An 18377-nucleotide genomic window follows, 5' to 3' on the forward strand; every position below is an offset into this window, starting at 1 on the left:
GGACTGCAAAATCGTATGACAAGTCATTCTCCATTATTTTCAATGACTACCATTCATACTGGCACGACTTTAAGTTGTGCCTACTTCAAAGTAGTCCTTGCACTACTTTGGTCCGATTTTGATGCCACTTACACAGGCATTCATTGAAATCGCGGCGGTAAAATCGCGGCCGCGAAATCGCGGTAAAATCGCGCGACTTTGAAGTCGTACAAGTGTGAAAGGGGGCTTAAGGCTGCATTCACACCCGGGCGTTTTTGCTACGTTTTTTTACCGTGATTTTGCAGCGATTTTGTTCAGGTCACCAATGTAAAAGGCAGAAAAACACCTGTAATATGCCCCAAAGAATCTGCCCCAAATGTTCTTTTTTGAGCTTAGAGCATTTTTCAGGCAAAACACTCAGATGTCAACAGGTGCCATTGAAATGAATTGGATTTTGTTTGTGGGGTGTTTTTTTCAGGTGTTTTACAAGTGTTTTATGAGCTGAAATGCTCAGGTGTGAATGCAGCCTAAACATCACTTCCGCCCATAGCTCTGAACCACTTAAGCCCATGGACCATTTGGCTGGCCAAAGACCAGGCCACTTTTTGCGATTCGGCACTGCGTCACTGACAATTGCGCGGTCCTGTGACGTGGCTCCCAAACAAAATTGATGTTCTTTTTTTCCTACAAATAGAGCTCTCTTTTGCGCTATAAACAAAAATAGAGCTACAATTTTGAATTCTTTTTAATATTTGTTACTTTTTGCTATAAAAAAAAAAAATATATATATAACATTTTTTTTCCTCAGATAAGGCAAATACGTATTCTTCTACATATTTTTGGTAAAAAAAAAAATGGCAATAAGCGTTTATTGATTGGTTTGTACAAAAGTTATAGTTTCTACAAAATAGGGGATAGTTTTATGGCATTTTTTATTAATATTTTTTTTTTTACTAGTAATGGCGACGATCGGCGATTTTTATCGTGACTGTGACATTATGGCGGACACATCGGACACTTTTGACACCATTTTGTGACCATTTTTACAGCGATTAGTTCTATTAAAATGCACTGATTACTGTAAAAATGACACTGGCAGTGAAGGGGGTTAACCTGTAGGGGGTGCTGAAGGGGTTAAGTGTGTCCTAGGGAGTGATTCTAACTGTTAGGGGGCATGGCTACGAGTGGCATGTTACTGATCGCTGTTCCTGATGAGAGGGAACAGATGATCAGTGACATGTCACTAGGAAGAACGGGGAGATGTTGTGTTTACACTGACATCTCCCCGTTCTTCAGCTCTGTGAGCTGATCGCGGGACACCGGCGGACATCGAATCCGCACCAAATTAATTTGCACAGCCGTGCCATTCTGTCGACGTAAAAACTTGTGCAGCGGTCGGCAAGTGGTTAAAGGAGAATTTTTTTATATATTTTTTATTGCATTTTAGTGTAAATTTTAGATTTGAGGTCTTTTTGATCCCAGATCTCATATTTAAGAGGTCCTGTCATGCTCTTTTTTCTATTACAAGGGATGTTTACATTCCTTGTAATAGGAATAAAAGTGACCTCAATTTTTTTCTTTTGTAAAAATAAAATTAAATAAGAATACAAAATTTTAATCACCCCGTCCCACCGAGCTCACGCGCAGAAGCAAACGCATACGTGAGTAGCGCCCACATATGAAAACGGAGTTCAAACCACACATGTGAGGTATCTTGGCCCTTACTTAAATAGTTAGGTAAGGGTTCACATATACTTTAAGCCACCAGGAAGTACCGTAAATAGTGTGTGTGACTTAGCCTTACAATATCCATATATAACTTGAATGTGACTATGAATTATGATGTTGATGTTAGATAACAGTCATGGCTCCTGGAAAGAAGACTGGAAAATCTGTAAAGGCCATTCAAGAGGAGAAGGTGCTATCCTACAAATTTCAAGAAATAGAGGAAAAAACGCTTTCTGGATCAGAAGAAGATACAACAGAAGGTATACACGTCTCATTGCTGCAATATGGCGTTTTGTGATTGTGGTGTTGGTTTTTCATATTTGTATGGTTAGAGGTGCTCGGATAACTTTTACAGAAAATCCTATCGCCGGTAGAAAATTTTGATAACATGCCATCCTCACCCGTTTTTTTGATGCTACAAAATGCACAAAGCTCTGTGTCTAAAAAAGGTTCTGTAGCTTCTTTGGTGCGTTTGTCATGCATAGGACAACCTATTCATGTAATCGGGCTGCCCTATGTGTGACACACATAAAACGCACACTAGCGTTCACCTATGCTAGGTGTGAATGGGGCCTTACAGTGCAAATAATTGCTAAGTTTCTTTGTTTGTTTTTTTTAAATACAGAATATATACAGAATACAGAAAAGACTCAAGGTTTTGAGAAACATGGAAAAAAACGTCCTGCATCTGTTACAGATCAAGGAATAGATGAAGAACATGTGGGGTAATAATATTTTTAGAGCAGTAGGACTGCATTTCCTGATATCCTCTTCAGTTATAATCAGCTCTTCTAGTAGAGACAGCTGTATATTAGGAGAAGTATGGCCAAAGCAATTTTAGCCCAACTTTACTTAGAAGTGCCCTTGCAAACGCCATTGCCCCTTAACTCTCACAAATACTGGCTCAACACTACCATAATGTCCCTTCCATCCCTGGATAAGGAGCACACTATACAGGTGATACTCGGAAAATTAGAATATCGTGCAAAAGTTCATTTATTTCACTAATGCAACTTAAAAGGTGAAACTAATATATGAGATAGACTCATTACATGCAAAGCAAGATAGTTCAAGCCGTGATTTGTCATATTTGTGATGATTATGGCTTACAGCTCATGAAAACCCCAAGTCCACAATCTCAGAAAATTTGAATAATACATGCAATCAATAAAACAAGGATTGTACATAAAACAATATTGGACCTCTAAAAAGTAGAAGCATGCATATGTACTCAGTACTTGGTTTGGGTCCCTTTTGCAGCAATTACTGCCTCAATGCGGCGTGGCATGGAGCGATCAGCCTGTGGCACTGCTGAGGTGTTATAGAAGACCAGGATGCTTCAATAGCGGCCTTCAATTCTTCTGCATTGTTTAGTCTCATGTCTCTCATCTTTCTCTTGGCAATGCCCCATAGATTCTCTATGGGGTTCAGGTCAGGCAAATTTGCTGGCCAATCAAGCACAGTAATCCCACTGTCATTGAACCAGGTTTTGGTGCTTTTGGCAGTGTGGGCAGGTGCCAAGTCCTGCTGGAAAATGAAGTCAGCATCCCCATAGAGCTTGTCTACGGAAGAAAGCATGGAGTGCTCCAAAATCTCCTGGTAGACGGCTGCGTTGACCCTGGACTTAATGAAGCACAGTGGACCAACACCAGCAGATGACATGGCTCCCCAAATCAACACAGACTGTGGAAACTTCACACTGGACTTCAAGCATCTTGCAGTGTGTGCCTCTCCATTCTTCCTCCATACTTTGGCTCCTTGGTTTCCAATTGAGATACAAAATTTGCTCTCATCAGAAAAGTGGACTTTGGACCACTGAGCAACAGACCATGTGTGTTTTTCTTTAGCCCAAGTAAGACGCTTCTGACATTGTCAGGAATACGACATTTGAAGCCCATGTCCAGGATCCGTCTGTGTGTGGTGGCTCTTGATACACTGACTCCAGCCTCAGTCCACTCCTTGTGAAAGTCCCCAACACTTTTGAATGGCCTTTTCCTGACAATCCTCTCCAGGCTGCGGTCATCTCTGCTGCTTGTGCACTTTTTTTTTCTTCCGTTCATGGACGGACACAGCAGCCTTTGACCTTAGGGTATTGTATCCTTCCTTCCAGGAGAGACTAGGCAGAAAAACAGCACTTTAAGTGTTAAAAACACTTTCCTCAGTACAGCTCCTCCCAGGGGGTGTGGTCCCCTGGGTATAACCCACACTCTGCCTCAGCAGCTCCAGTTTTTTTCTGCCTAGCGTCAGGAGAGACAACCACTTCCTTCAGGAGATTTAGGCAGAAAAAAAGCACTTTAAGTGTTAACAACACTTTCCTCAGTGCAGCTCCTCCCAGGGGGCGTGGTTCCCCGTGTATAACCCACACCCTGCCTCAGCAGCTACAGTTTCTTTCTGCCTAATGTCAGGAGAGGACAGGCACTCTGGAGTCCCTGTACTCTGGACTTTTTCGCTTTTTATTGTTTTGATTCTGCATTTTTGAATCCTGAGATTCTACTATCAACTGCCGACTGGGTGACATGCTGGGTCTTGACTCTTGTAGTCCCCCCATGTTTGGCCATCAAGCGTGTGTCGGCCCTCAGCTCAGCTCTGGGTCGTCCACGACATGCCCCATTGCTCCAGGGGTGGCCGGGGAACTACATGTTCCAGGGCACACATATGACCGGTCTCTATGGCCTTGTCACAGTGTGTCTGGCCGACAGCCATGCCGTTTAGTGGACGTTGGTTCTGTCCGGAATGCCTTCAGCCGGTGGTCGCAGGACGGGTAAGTAGGCCCCTTGCCCTGGCTAGGTGGTATGGCTGGTGCTTCCCTGGGGAGGTCGAATGAGGGTCCGCCCTGCTTTCCTCTCTCCCTTCCTCTCCCTCCTTCCCCATGCTGGGTGGCGGCTGTAAGGTGGGGGCCCTCCTGGGGTTCTATCACTACCGGGGACCGTGTACTGTGAGGTGCTGTTGTTTTTTACGTTAGGGGAGTTGCTGTATGTGCTGGGCTGTGTTTTTGCTGTGTCACTCTGTTTTTAAACCGTGTATGGCCGCCATTTTGCCGCGGACGCGGTTAACATAGCTCGGCGGCCATTTTCTTGTGGCCGCATGCTGTTTTTTACCTCAGACGACGGCCATCTTGGAAAAGTCTTGGCCTCTAGCGCCTGGAATAGTGCAGCAAAAGCCCACAAATCACTTCCTGAGGGACTGCGCAGCGCAGCCAGCACTTCTCAGAGCTTCAGCTCACACTGCAACCGGGTAATGAGTAAGCACTGATTGATAGTGCGAAACGTCAGCTGTATGCCCCTGTCTTTGCTGTGATGTATGGTGTTTGAATACTTTTACCAATAAAAGGCAACCGAGAAGGTTTTTCCAGAGTGCGGCTGTCCAAACATTTCTTTCTACAATGGGGTGGTGAGTTCCCTGGGGGTCCCCTGCCTTCTGTTTTGCAGCCGGGAGGTGACCAGTGTGTTTTTCTGCCTTGCAGTGCTAGGGAGGCATAAGCGGTGGGGCAATATGGAGCCTGAACCAGGAGCTTCTACCCCAACAATGCCTGAGTTAACCCTTGGTGCCCCTGCCCCTGCCGCCTCTGTAGAGGCTATGACGGCAGTCCTTGAGGCGTTTCTCGCCAGGATTGAAGCGTCAAGTGGCCAGAAGGGGGGTAAAAAGCGCCCCCTCCCTGAGCCTGCTTCTGGGGATGTCTCTGACACAGAATCAGGCCCTGCTATTGCGTCTGGCTCTGGTTCTTTCATGTCAGATGATGCAGGCTTAACCCACGCGGACAGTGAGGATGACTCTGCTTCAGGGTCAGTGCATAATAAGGAATTTGTTGGAGCTCTTATCTCTGCGGTGCGGGATACTCAGAAACTTGAGGATTTGGCGGAGGCATCGGATGTGCCGGTCCCTTTTGAGTTCCACCAGCCACCCCGCACCGCAAAAGTGTTTCCTTGTGTTCCATATCTGGACAAATTGTTGTACAAGGAATGGGATACGCCGCAGAAAGTTTTTGCTGTTCCAAAATACTTTGCGACCCGTTATCCCTTTGAGGAGGACTTTTTAAAAAAGTGGGTCTCTCCTCCGTCAGTGGACCCTCCCATGTCCAGATTGAGCAAAGCCACCACGTTGCCTGTGGAAGGGGCTCCCGCCTTTAAGGACCCCGCAGATAGGAGAGTGGAGGCTGTGGCCCGCTCCATGTTCACAGTAGTGGGTTCGGCTGTGAGACCGGTTTTGGCCGGGACTCTGGTGCCACATACACTGACCGAACGGGCAAAGTTCTTGCTACAGGAACTGGAGGCGCAGAATGCCTCTGAGACCTGTGTGAACCTGGCTGAACAGTTGGTTCAGGGCCTGAAGTTTGTCTGTGAGTCGGCCCTGGATACGCTCCCCTTGCTCTCCAGGGCCTCCGCCTACGCGGTGGTACTACGCCGCCTTGTGTGGCTGAAGTGTTGGTCTGCGGACCAGTCCTCAAAGAAGGCCTTGGTGGATTTACCCTTTAAGGGTGAACGGCTTTTTGGGGCGTCCCTGGATGACATCATAAAGGATGCCACAAGTGGTAAGAGAACACTGCTCCCACAGTCTGGGAAGGGCAAGGAGCCTCGCAGTAAGCAAGGGCCCTCCTTTACTACCCCCAAGCGTTTTTTTCGCCCGCCCAGTGCAGCAGGAAAAAGTTTTCAAGGTGCTAAGACCCCCGCTGCAGGGCAAAAGCGCACCTGGTAACGCAAGCCTGCGGACAAACCTGCTTCCGCATGAAGGTCTGCCCCCGCCCGTGTCTCGGGTGGGGGGCCGGCTTCGCGAATTCGCAGCTCGGTGAAAGTCTCTTCTTTCTGACCGTTGGGTTTGCGAAGTAGTTTCCTCGGAGTACAAGATAGAGTTTCTCTCTTGTCCACCAAACAGATTTTTCTCTTCCGTTCATGGACGGACACAGCAGCCTTTGACCTTAGGGTTATATCCACTTCCTTCCAGGAGAGTTAGGCAGAAAAAAAGCACTTTAAGTGTTAACAACACTTTCCTCAGTACAGCTCCTCCCAGGGGGCGTGGTCCCCCGGGTATAACCCACACTCTGCCTCAGCAGCTCCAGTTTTTTTTCTGCCTAATGTCAGGAGAGGACATGGCCTTCTGGAGTCCCTGTACTCTGGAATATTTTTTTGCGATTTTTTCGCTTTTGTTTGTTCCTGCATTTTTGAATCCTGAGATTCTTCTATCAACTGCCGACTGGGTGACAGGCTGGGTCTTGACTCTTGTAGTCCCCCCATGTTCGGCCATCGAGCGTGTGCCGGCCCTCAGCTCAGCTCTGGGTCGTCCACGACAGGCCCCATTGCTCCAGGGGCGGCCAGGGAACTACATGTTCCAGGACACACATATGACCGGTCTATATGGCCTTGTCACAGTGTGTCTGGCCTACAGCCATGCCGTTTAGCGGACGTTGATTCTGTCCGGGATACCTCCAGCCGGTGGTCGCAGGAGGGGTAAGTAGTGGCCTCTTGCCCTGGCAAGGTGGTATGGCTGGTGTTTTCCCTGGGGAGGTCGACTGAGGGTCCGCCCTGCTTTCCTCTCTCCCTTTTCTCTCCCTCCTTCCTCATACTGGGTGGCGGCTGTGAGGGGGGCCTCCTGTTTTTTTTTATTGAAACCGGGGACCGTGTGTTGCGGGGGACTGTGATGTTTTTTACATTTGGGGGTGCTGCTGTGTTTGCTGGCCTGTGTTGTGTGTGTCACTGGGTTTTTTAAAGTGCGTTTGGCCGCCATTTTGCCACGGTCGCGGTTTACATGGTCGGCGGCCATTTTCTTGTAGCCCGCATGGTGCCTGAAATAGCGCTGCAAAAGCCAGCGAATCATCCTGAGGGACAGACGCAGCGCAGCCAGAACTTCTCAGCATTCCTCAGCGTTTGTTCAGCTCACACTGCAACCGGGTGGGGTGGTGAGTTCCCTGGGGGCCCCTGCCTTCTGTTTTTGCAGCCGGGAGGTGACCGGTGGGTTGTTCTGCCTTGCAGTACTGGGTGACACAGCGGTGGGGCATCATGGAGCCTGAACCTGGTGTTTCTGCCCCAGCAATGCCTGAGTTAACCCTTAATGTCCCTGCCGCATCTGTTGAGGCAATGTCGGCTGTCCTTGAGGCGTTTCTCGCCAGGCTTGAAGCGACAAGTGGCCAGAAGGGGGGTAAAAAGTGCCCCCTCCCTGAGCCTGCTTCTGGGGATGTCTCTGACACAGAATCAGGCCCTGCTATTGTGTCTGGCTCTGGTTCTGTCATGTCAGATGATGCGGGCTTAACCCACGCGGACAGTGAGGATGACTCTGCTTCAGGGTCGGTGAATGATAAGGAATTTGTTGGAGCTCTTATCTCTGCGGTGCGGGATACTCAGAAACTTGAGGATTTGGTGAAGGCATCGGATGTGCCGGTCCTTTTTGGGTTCCGCAAGCCACCCCGCACCACAAAAGTGTTTCCTTGTATTCCATATTTGAACAAATTGTTATACAAGGAATGGGATACGCCGCAGAAAGTTTTTGCTGTTCCAAAATACTTTGCTACCCGTTATCCCTTTGAGGAGGACTTTTTGAAAAAATGGGTCTCTCCTCCGTCAGTGGACCCTCCCGTGTCCAGATTGAGCAAAGCCACCACGTTGCCTGTGGAAGGGGTTCCCGCCTTTAAGGACCCCGCAGATAGGAAAGTGGAGGCTGTGGCCCGCTCCATGTTCACAGTAGTGGCTTCGGCTGTGAGACCGGTTTTGGCCGGGACTCTGGTGTCACAGACACTGACCAAACGGGCAAAGTTTTTTCTACAGGAGCTGGAGGCGCAGGATGCTTCCGAAACCTGTAAGGACCTGGCTGAACAGTTGGTTCAGGGTCTGAAGTTTGTCTGTGAGTCGGCCCTGGATACGCTTCCCTTGCTTTCCAGGGCCTCCGCCTATGCGGTGGTACTGCGCCGCCTTGTGTGGCTGAAGTGCTGGTCTGCGGACCAGTCCTCAAAAAAGGCCTTGGTGGATTTACCCTTTAAGGGTGAACGGCTTTTTGGGGCATCCCTGGATGACATCATTAAGGATGCCACAGGTGGTAAGAGCACACTGCTCCCACAGTCTGGGAAGGACAAGGAGCCTCGCCGTAAGCAAGGGCCCTCCTTTACTACCCCCAATCGTTTTTTTCGTGCAGCGGGAAAAAGTTTGCAAGGTGCGAAGGCCCCCGCTGCAGGGCAGAAGCGCACCTGGTACCGCAAGCCCAACAAGCCTGCGGACAAGCCTGCTACCGCATGAAGGTCTGCCCCCGCCCGTGTCTCGGGTGGGGGGCCGGCTTCGCGAATTCGCGGCTCGGTGGAGATCTCTTCTCTCCGACCATTGGGTTTGCGAAGTAGTTTCCTCGGGGTACAAGATAGAGTTTCTCTCTTGTCCACCAAACAGGTTTTTTCCTTCCAACCTCCAGCTTCCTCCAGGTCGCCGGAAGGATCTGTCGGCGGCTGTCCAGGATCTACTGGGCAGGGGAGTGATTGTGCCAGTTCCCTCGATGGAACGGTTTCAGGGGTTTTACTCTGTTTGTAGTCCCCAAGAAGGAAGGGGTCCGTCCAATCCTGGACCTCAAGGCCCTCAATTGTTTTGTCAAGGTGCAAAAATTCAGGATGGAGTCGATTCGCTCGGTCATAGCAGCGCTCCATCAGGGGGACTTTCTGGCATCCTTGGATATCATGGACGCATACCTGCATGTTCCCATATGCACAAAGCACCAGAGGTTTCTGCACTTCGCGATCGGGGAGGACCATTTTCAATTTGTGGCCCTCCCGTTCGGCTTGGCATCGGCACCACAGGTTTTCACCAAGGTGCTCGCCCCGATACTAGCCCTGTTGAGGCATTGAGGATTGCTATCATGGGATATTTGGACGAACTTCTCCTGAGAGCTTCCTCAGGCTCAGAATTAGAAGAGGACGTGTCTATCACGTGTCAGACTCTCCAAGAGTTTGGCTGGCTTCTGAATATCCAGAAGTCAGTGTTGGTTCCGTCTCAGCAACTGGAATACCTAGGGCTAGTCCTGGATTCCACGGAGGCAAGAGTTTTTCTCCCAACAGAGAAACTTCAGACACTGCAATCTGCGGTGCAGCAGTTGTTGACCCAGAAGTGGTCATCTCTTCGATTCTGCATGAGGGTTCTGGGTCTGATGGTGGCCTCTTTCAAGGCGGTTCCGTATGCCCAATTCCACACCCGGGAGCTACAGAAGGAAATTCTGTCGCGTTGGCACAAGCTCCCGTCATCTCAGGATTACCAGATTCAGTTGAGCCATCTGGTCAAGTCTTCCCTGGTGTGGTGGCTGACGTCTCCGGTGCTTCGGACCGGGAAGTCGTTTCTGCCGTGCCACTGGACTGTGGTCACGACGGATGCCAGCCTCTCTGGTTGGGGGGGGTGTTTAGGGCACCCAGTCAGCCCAGGGGCGCTGGACTCAAGAGGAGTCCCGCCTGCCAATCAATATACTGGAGCTCCGAGCAATCCAGCTGTGCCTTGCCGGGTGGTCCCTGGATCTGCAGGATCCAGTCCGACAACGCCACGGCCGTGGCGTACGTCAATCATCAGGGAGGCACACGGAGCTCGGCTGCAGCGCTGGAAGTCGCGCACATCCTTCGGTGGGCCGAAAGGTCTGTTCCGGCTCTATCGGCCGTGTACATTCCGGGAGTACAGAATTGGCAAGCCGACTACCTCAGTCATTAAACACTAGACCAAGGAGAGAGGTCACTCCACCCGGAGGTGTTTCAGAGTCTGTGCCGAAACGTGGACTCCAGACGTGGACCTTCTAGCGTCCCGTCTCAATCGGAAGGTGCCACGGTTCGTGGCTAGGTCAAAGGACCCGTGGCGCGCAAATGCTTTGTGAATCATCAACTTTGCTCTACAGATTAGGCCGGTGTAGTGTAAACTCGCTAGGCTACACCGACCTAAATTTAAGCCAATCTACGTGAATCTACCTATTTGAGCCTAGAATATTGCACCTTTTCACAATATTCAAATTTTCTGAGATTGTGGATTTGGGGTTTTCATGAGCTGTAAGCCATAATCATCACAATTATGACAAATCGCGACTTGAACTATCTTGCTTTGCATGTAATGAGTTCATCTCATATATTAGTTTAACTTTTTAAGTTGCATTAGTAAAATAAATGAACTTTTGCACGATATTCTAATTTTTTGAGTATCACCTGTACATGTAGATACCTGTAGTGTATCCTCCTAGAAGTATCACTATCAACCATCCTCAGCTCATGAGTGCACCTGCAAATACCAACATTCTCTTAGCCTAGCTTTACCTCTGTTTTTGGCTTAGCAGCAGGTTATTTCTGTAAAGGCCCATACACACTATCTGTTTTTTTGACAACTAACTTCAAAATGAGCAGGTTTTTCACAAAATCCGACCATGTGTACGCTCCATCGGACAAACTTTTTCGGTTTTCATCGGACAAAAGTTCGCTCTGCAAACGGACAAACATTCAGCCAACAAAAGTCCTATTGTGCAAAGTCCTGTTGTGTGTACAGAAATCCATCGGACTTAGGTCCAAACTACAAACACGCATGCTCAGAACCAATGCAAGAGACAACAATACGGGGGGCGTGGCCGGGATGTAGAGAGGAACGGACGTGCTAAGCTTGTGCTCCTGCCATCCGTGCACAGTATCCGTCCCCATCCTCGATTCCAAGAGCCATCCTGCTCAGCAAAATTCTCCCTCCTGTCTGGGGGGCTCCCCCGGTCCTCCCGATGCCCGGCAAGCGCAACTCAGCTAAGAAGGTGACGAGTTATTCGTCCCGTTTTCCGCCGCTGACCACACGCGCGGCGGCCATCTTGGAGCCTTCCTCATCTTCTCCGGCCTCGGTAGCGGTGCAGACAGAATCCTGGATGGCGGATCTCGAGGCCCTGGACCTGGAGGAGTCACAGATGGAGGTGAGGAGTCCCCCGGGGCAGCTGGAAGGCCGATCCACCGCCGCGATCCTGGCGGCCATTGCAGACAGCAAATCCTCTGTAGAGGGTAAGATAGACACGCTGGCTATAGAGTGTGGGCTCATAAGGCAGGACATGGATAAATTCAGGGGCCGCCTGTCTGAAGCAGAGCAGCGCTTGTCAGTAATGGAGGACACAGTGGCTTCCACCTCTCATTCTGTTGGGGAACTGCAACAGCAGGTCAGAGTCCTGATGGCCCGTTCTGAAGATGCCGAGAACCGCCTGCGCCGCAATAATGTGCGGGTGGTCGGGCTCCCTGAGGGCGCAGAGGGCGCCAACCCGGTGGAGTTTGCAGAATCCTTCTTTAAAGATCTTCTGGGCCTGCGGAACCTGTCCCCGGTATATGTGGTGGAACGCGCCCACAGGGTACCTGCCGGTAGGAGGCCTGCAGGCGCATGGCCGCGTGCCTTCCTTGTCCGCCTGCTTAACTTCAGGGACCGGGACACGATCCTGGCCGAGGCCCGTAAACACCCTGAACTGAAACATGAAAATGCTGTGATTCACCTGTATCCTGACTTCTCACAAGAGCTGCAGAAGAAGCGGCGCTCCTTCACAGACGTCCGTCGTCGCCTGAGAGAGAAGGGCCTGGTATACAGCATGCTCTATCCTAGCCGTCTGAAGGTGATTCACAGGGGCTCAGCAAAATTTTTTGATTCTCCGATGGAAGCGGTGGATTGGCTGGATTCACTGGCCTGAGGAGGTGCTGAGGTCGGGGGTTGAGGTGGTGATGTGATCGACCTAGGAGGAGAAGTCACTTACCTGTCTAAGATGTCCTTGCTGGGAGCAGTGGTTCCATGCTGCAGTGTTTGAATGATATGCTCCGGTTACACTTTGTTGTGGAACTCCATAGCTGAAAGCTGGTTGTAATGTTACGAGCGGTCAATCATCCGTTCCGGACAGGAGCAGCAGGTACGGTTAAGCACGGATTGAAAATCCTGCGTGATTCCCTGAAAACCCCCACAACTTTTTTTTTTTCTCTTTTGAAGTGGATGGACTTTTGAGACGTTTCACGGCTGTTCTATACGTTTTGGGTACAAAGTTTCTCCGGCGGTGATACCGTTTTTTAGTTTGGTTCGCCTGGAGCAAACAGGGCGTTGGGGCTTGTGTGATGTTTTTTTCACTGTATTTTTGCCAGACGTTTTTAATTTTTCTTACTGGCATGTTTTGTTCCCCCCCCCCTCTTTTTTTTACCTCTCCCCCCCCCTTCCTTTTTTTTACCCTTGGGACATTGACTTTTTGCCTTCACCTTTCCTCGGCTTTGGGGCCTCGCCCCATGTGCGTGTTACAGTGTGTGATACCCTTCATGACATGTATATTGAACCATTGAAATATGTTACCCTGTGGCTCTCTGTGTCCAGACTCCCCCCCCCCTGGCTGGCTTGATTCGTGTGCCCCTCCTGTCCTTCAAATATTTTTCTCTTCCAGACCCAATGAATGATATTAAACTAGTATCGTGGAATGTCCGCGGTTTAAACTCTAAATTCAAACGCTCTTTAGTCTTACAGTACCTCAAATCCCTGAACCCCCATATTGTCCTCCTGCAAGAAACCCACTTGGTGGGTAGTAAAACCCTTTCCCTGAACAGGAGCTGGATACAGAGGGCAGTACACTCCACTTACTCCTCATACGCCAGAGGTGTGGTCATCTTGCTGCATAAGAAATTGCAATGTAATATAGAACATGTGGTGACGGACCCTCAAGGGAGGTATGCTATTGTAGTCCTCACCGTAGACTCTCAGCTGTTGGCTATAGCGAATGTTTACATCCCTCCCCCCTTTCACAAGGAGGTGTTGTACCTGATTTTAGAGAAGATTGCCACCTTTGGTCCACTAAAATTGCTAGTGGCTGGGGATTTTAATAATGTGATCGATTATGAGTTGGACGCTTCTAACCCAAACCGGGTGCGGAATCTGGATCTCGGGCACTGGGCAGATATGGCGGCTTTGGAGGAGGTGTGGCGGTGGAAACATCCTGGTGAGAGAGGTTACTCCTATCTTTCCCACGTCAGCTCATCCTCCTCCCGTATTGATCTGGCCTTTGCGAATCCGGCCCTCCTGCCGCTGGTGACCGATGTTGGTTACCTGGCCGGGGGTCTCTCGGATCACACCCCCTTGCAGGTGACGCTGTGCCGCCCTGGGGGGGGTAGTCGGAGAATCTGGAGACTACACCCGGGGTGGGTTGATGAACCATCGGTTGAGCCGCTGGTTGCCGGCCATATTGCTGAGTACTGGGAGGTCAATGACGGCTCTACGGGTGGGCACATGGTATGGGATGCATTTAAAGCGTCCACCCGGGGTGTGTACATCGCTGCTATCAAGGCTGCTAGGACTGAGAAGAATTCAGAGTCGGAGGCGCTCCAGGTCCATGAGGTTCGGTGTGCGAAGGCTCATGCTGAGGCGCCCTCTGCCTCCACACTTGCGGAGTTGCAGATGGCCAGAAGGGCCTTCTTGGTTCATCTGCAATCTCTTACGCAATGCACGTTTAAATGTAAGGCGGAAGACTTATTTGAGAAGGGGGACAAGAACGGAAAATTGCTGGCATACTTAGCGGCAGATGCTAGGCCTCATGTGGCAATTCCTTGCATACACACGGCAGGAGGAGCCTTGGTGGGGGACAGGGAGGGGATAATGCAGGCTTTTGTGTCCTACTACTCTGACCTCTATGCGGCTATCCCACAGTATGACAATCAGGTTCTGACGGACCTGCTGGACTCCTTTCCGATCCCGGTGTTGCCTGGGGAGGCGGTGGAGCTCCTGGAGGCTCCTTTTTCTCCTAAGGAGCTGACTGTGGCTATTGCTTCCTTCCCAAATGGAAAGGCGCCGGGTCCTGATGGGATTCCGGCAGAGTGGTACAAGACTTACTCTGATGTGGTCTCGCACAGGTTGCTGACCCTTTACAGGGAATGTTTGGAGGTGGGAAGTTTGCCCCCCTCGTGGTACGAGGCCCAGGTGGTTGTGCTTCCGAAACCAGGGAAGGACCCCCTCCATTGTTCCTCATATAGGCCAATTGCTCTACTGAATATGGACCTAAAAATTTTGACCAAGATGTTAGCTAATAGGTTGATGCCCTGCCTAGAACACTTAATTTCACCTGACCAGACAGGGTTCATGCCCAAGAAGGCTACAGATATTAACTTACGCAGAGTGTACGCCCACACACAGATAGACGGGGACATATCTCACGGGGGGCCCTGGTGTTTTTCGATCTTGAGAAGGCGTTTGACTCCATTGATTGGGGCTACATGACCCAGGTACTGGAGCGTATGGGCTTCGGCCCTGTGTTCCTTAAATGGATATCATTGCTATATAGTAGTCCGGTGGCGGCAATTCGTTTAAATGGTGAGGTGTCGAGCACCTTCCCGGTATTCAGAGGCACCAGGCAGGGGTGTCCCTTGTCGCCGGGCTTATTTGCCCTGGTGATGGAACCCCTGGCAATTGCACTACGATCCTCGCCTCAAATTGAGGGAATCAAGGTGGGCACTCTGACTGAGTCACTAGCGCTTTACGCAGATGACCTGGTTTTGTTTCTGGGGGATACCGGTCCTTCCCTACATGCCGCACTTTCATTGATGAGCAGGTTCTCTGTGGTCTCAGGTCTCAAGGTCAACTGGACCAAGTCAAAAATCCTCCCACTCCGGTCCCATGTGTCGCCTAGACAAGCTGATCCTTCTAATCCCCTACAGTGGGTAACTCAGATTAGGTACCTGGGGTTACAAATTACGAACTCTGTGTCAGACTTTGTTAACCTCAATGTGTCCCCATTGTTGAGCACTGTCTCCAGGAAGTTGAACTCCTGGAAGAATCTCCCCCTGTCCCTCATTGGTAGGGTCAATCTTATTAAAATGAAGATTCTCCCTCTCCTGCTTTATACATTTAGGAACACTCCGGTGTGGATCCCAAAGTCCATTTTTAAGGCCATAGATGGTATGATCTCCTCCTTCTTGTGGCAGGGTAATCTCCCTCGTCTCAAGTTGGCCATCCTTAAACAACCCTGGGGGGAGGGGGGTTTGGCGGTACCCGACTTTCATAGGTACTTCCTGGCAGGCCAGCTGACGGTTGCACACCGTTGGCTGACTTCTGCTCCGGACGATGCTGCGGTGTCGTTGGAGGCGGCTTGTGTGGGTTCCTATGAGGCGCTCTCCTACTTAGTTTATAGAGGCCCGAGGGCCCCTTACCCCTTGACGCACTCCATGAGGTCAGTGATTAGAGCATGGTCTGTGGCACAAGAATTGAGGCCTTCTGATCGCCTCACCCTCTCCCCTAAAACGCCTCTATGGAGAAATCCTAATTTGTCACACTTTCTGGACTACCCGGACCCGGTGGTGTGGGCGGCCTATGGGATAAAGACCTTAAGTCACATTGTGGGGAACGGTATACTTCTGACGTTTGATGAACTAAAGGCGCGCTATGACCTTCCCAATACCCATTTCTTTAGGTTCCTGCAGTTGCGCCATGCATTCCTGGCTCAATTTGGTGGGGTTCCTTTGACTTTAGAGATCGGGGATTTGGAATCGCTGGCCCGTAGCGAATCACTTCCTAAGACGGTATCTAGCCTCTATCAGGAGCTCTTTCAGGACACTACCAGGCTGCTGTCGCCCTGCAGGAGTGCTTGGGTGGCTGTAGCCCCGGGACTGGACAGGGACGACTGGGACAATGTCTGGGGGGCGGCATTTCAGGCCCTGGTCTCCACTAGGGACAGGCTTATACACTACAAGTTCTTGCATAGGATATACCTGACCCCGGCCAGACTGGCTAGAATGTTCGGAGGTCAGGGCTCTGCCTGCTGGCGGTGCTCCATGCCCTCTGCCGATTTTATGCATGTCTTCTGGGATTGCCCCCAGGTCAGGGCATACTGGCAGGCGGTGGTAGATTGCATTAGGTCGGTCACCTCTATCTCGATCCCCATGACTGTGGAGGTGTGTTTGCTGCAACTAGTTGAACCCCTGGCCACGACCAGGGCTATAAGGACTCTTCTCATTCTGCTGCTTTTTTATGCCAAAAAAAGAATCATCCTTTCGTGGAAAAGCTCCTCAGCCCCAACGGTGACAGCCTGGAAGGCGTTAGTCAACAAAGCCATCCCATTCTATAAGGCAACTTACTTGAATAGAGGGGCTTTGACCAAGTTTGATAAGGTATGGGGGGGCTGGATGGCCTCTGTGGATACAGTGTCAGATTAAGCTGGATGGGTAGGAGGCATGCGTGGTCTGACGGCTGAGGGGGTCAGGGAAATTGTGGGTAGGGGCGCAGGATATGTCTCATGATGACTGTTCACTTTGAAAAGGGTACTTGTTACTGCCTACTATGGAGGGGTTCGGTCCTCCAGGATGGAGTGCGAGCATCCGTCTCTTAGCTCGGTACTGGGGTCAAGGGTCGGCAAGAAGGCGTTATTTATACTGTGTAAGGGGGAACGGTCAAGCTTGGACTTCATTGCATTATAATCCATCTCATTACATTTGACAGGTGTTGAATATGTCTAATGCAAGCATTTGTCCCCCCCCCCCCCCCTTTTTTTTTTTTTTTTTTCTTCCCCCCACTCCCCCCCTCACCCCTTTTCTCTTGGTTGGGTTTTGGTTTATACACTGGTCTGTGTCATGACCGGTAAATGTTGGTCGCGTTTGTGGCCTGTTAATGTGTATGTGTCTTGAAAAATTCAATAAAAATAATTTTACAAAAAAAAAGAGACAACAATACAGAAGTTGACCAAAGGGTGTCAGTAAAGAGCTGAAAAACAATGTGATTTTGGGAAAGTTTGCTGAAACAGTCCTGCCGTGTATATGCATACAAAGTTCACAGGCAACGCCCTTCGAACAAAAATCTACGGAAAAGTTTGTTTGAAGTCCGATCGTGTGTATGAGGCTTCAGTATTACTTAGCAGTGGTTCCGTGTAATATTCTAGAAAATATTACTACCTTCCATCCCAAGTTCAACAATTCCCTTACAATTACTAATTCACTCAATACTTAGCATAGCAGCACACATTTCCTTTTTCCTAGATGTTTTTTTTTTTTCAGCTGAAGAGAAAGGTTAGTATGCAGTTGTCAAAATATTTTACTGTGTGCTTTTCTCTTCTAGTGGTGAAGTACAAAATATGTTGGAAAGATTTGGAGGCAAGTATTATGTTAATCATTATTTCTTCATCCGTCAGCTTGAGGCAGTGATTATTTTCTTCTAGACACTGATTTAACTAAACTTTTCATTAAATCTTCCAATACAGCGGATATTAGCAAGGCACTTTCAGCAAAGCGAAAGAGGTTGGAGATGTATACAAAGGCTTCTCTAAAGACCAGCAGCCAAAAAATTGAACATGTTTGGAAAACACAGCAAGAACAAAGGTGGGATACATACCTAAAGCTGGCTATATGTTGCTCGATAAAGGAAAATTTATATGAAATACTTACCGTAATTTTCCTTTCCTGATGGACTCCATGGCAGCCTACGTGTGGGTTAATCCCGCCTCTCATACCTCATAGGACCCTACTCCCATAAAGCTTTGCTTCTCCCAATAGACTGTGTTCCGTAATTTAGCCTACTCCAGCAAAGGGGAGGGAACTCCTGCTGCCATGGAGTCCATCAGGAAAGGAAAATTACGGTAAGTATTTCATATAAATTTTCCTTTTTCCTGACAGACTCCATGGCAGCCTACGTGTGGGAAATAACTAGCCATACACACCCGGGTGGGCAAATTGCTGGTTAAAGAAAAAGTTTTAATTGACATTGTCAACAGATAGAACATGTAAACCA

At 49.6% G+C, this 18377-nt stretch overlaps 1 protein-coding gene across 2 annotated transcripts in view; it reads left to right on the top strand.

Annotated features, from left to right (window-relative positions):
• The first annotated feature begins 1815 nt into the window (after positions 1–1815).
• Positions 1816–18377, top strand: part of SYCP3 (synaptonemal complex protein 3) — a 91860-nt gene continuing 75298 nt past the window's right edge. For both annotated transcript variants that reach the window (XM_040344296.1, XM_040344295.1), the window contains exons 1-4: positions 1816–1967; positions 2333–2432; positions 17709–17743; positions 17851–17968. In XM_040344296.1, the coding sequence (XP_040200230.1) occupies positions 1844–1967; positions 2333–2432; positions 17709–17743; positions 17851–17968 (377 nt within the window). In that variant the 5' untranslated portion in view covers positions 1816–1843. The remainder of the gene's footprint in view (positions 1968–2332; positions 2433–17708; positions 17744–17850; positions 17969–18377) is intronic.

This window comes from Rana temporaria, chromosome 3 (genome assembly GCF_905171775.1).
Source record: "Rana temporaria chromosome 3, aRanTem1.1, whole genome shotgun sequence".
NCBI classification, from domain to species: Eukaryota; Metazoa; Chordata; class Amphibia; order Anura; family Ranidae; genus Rana; species Rana temporaria.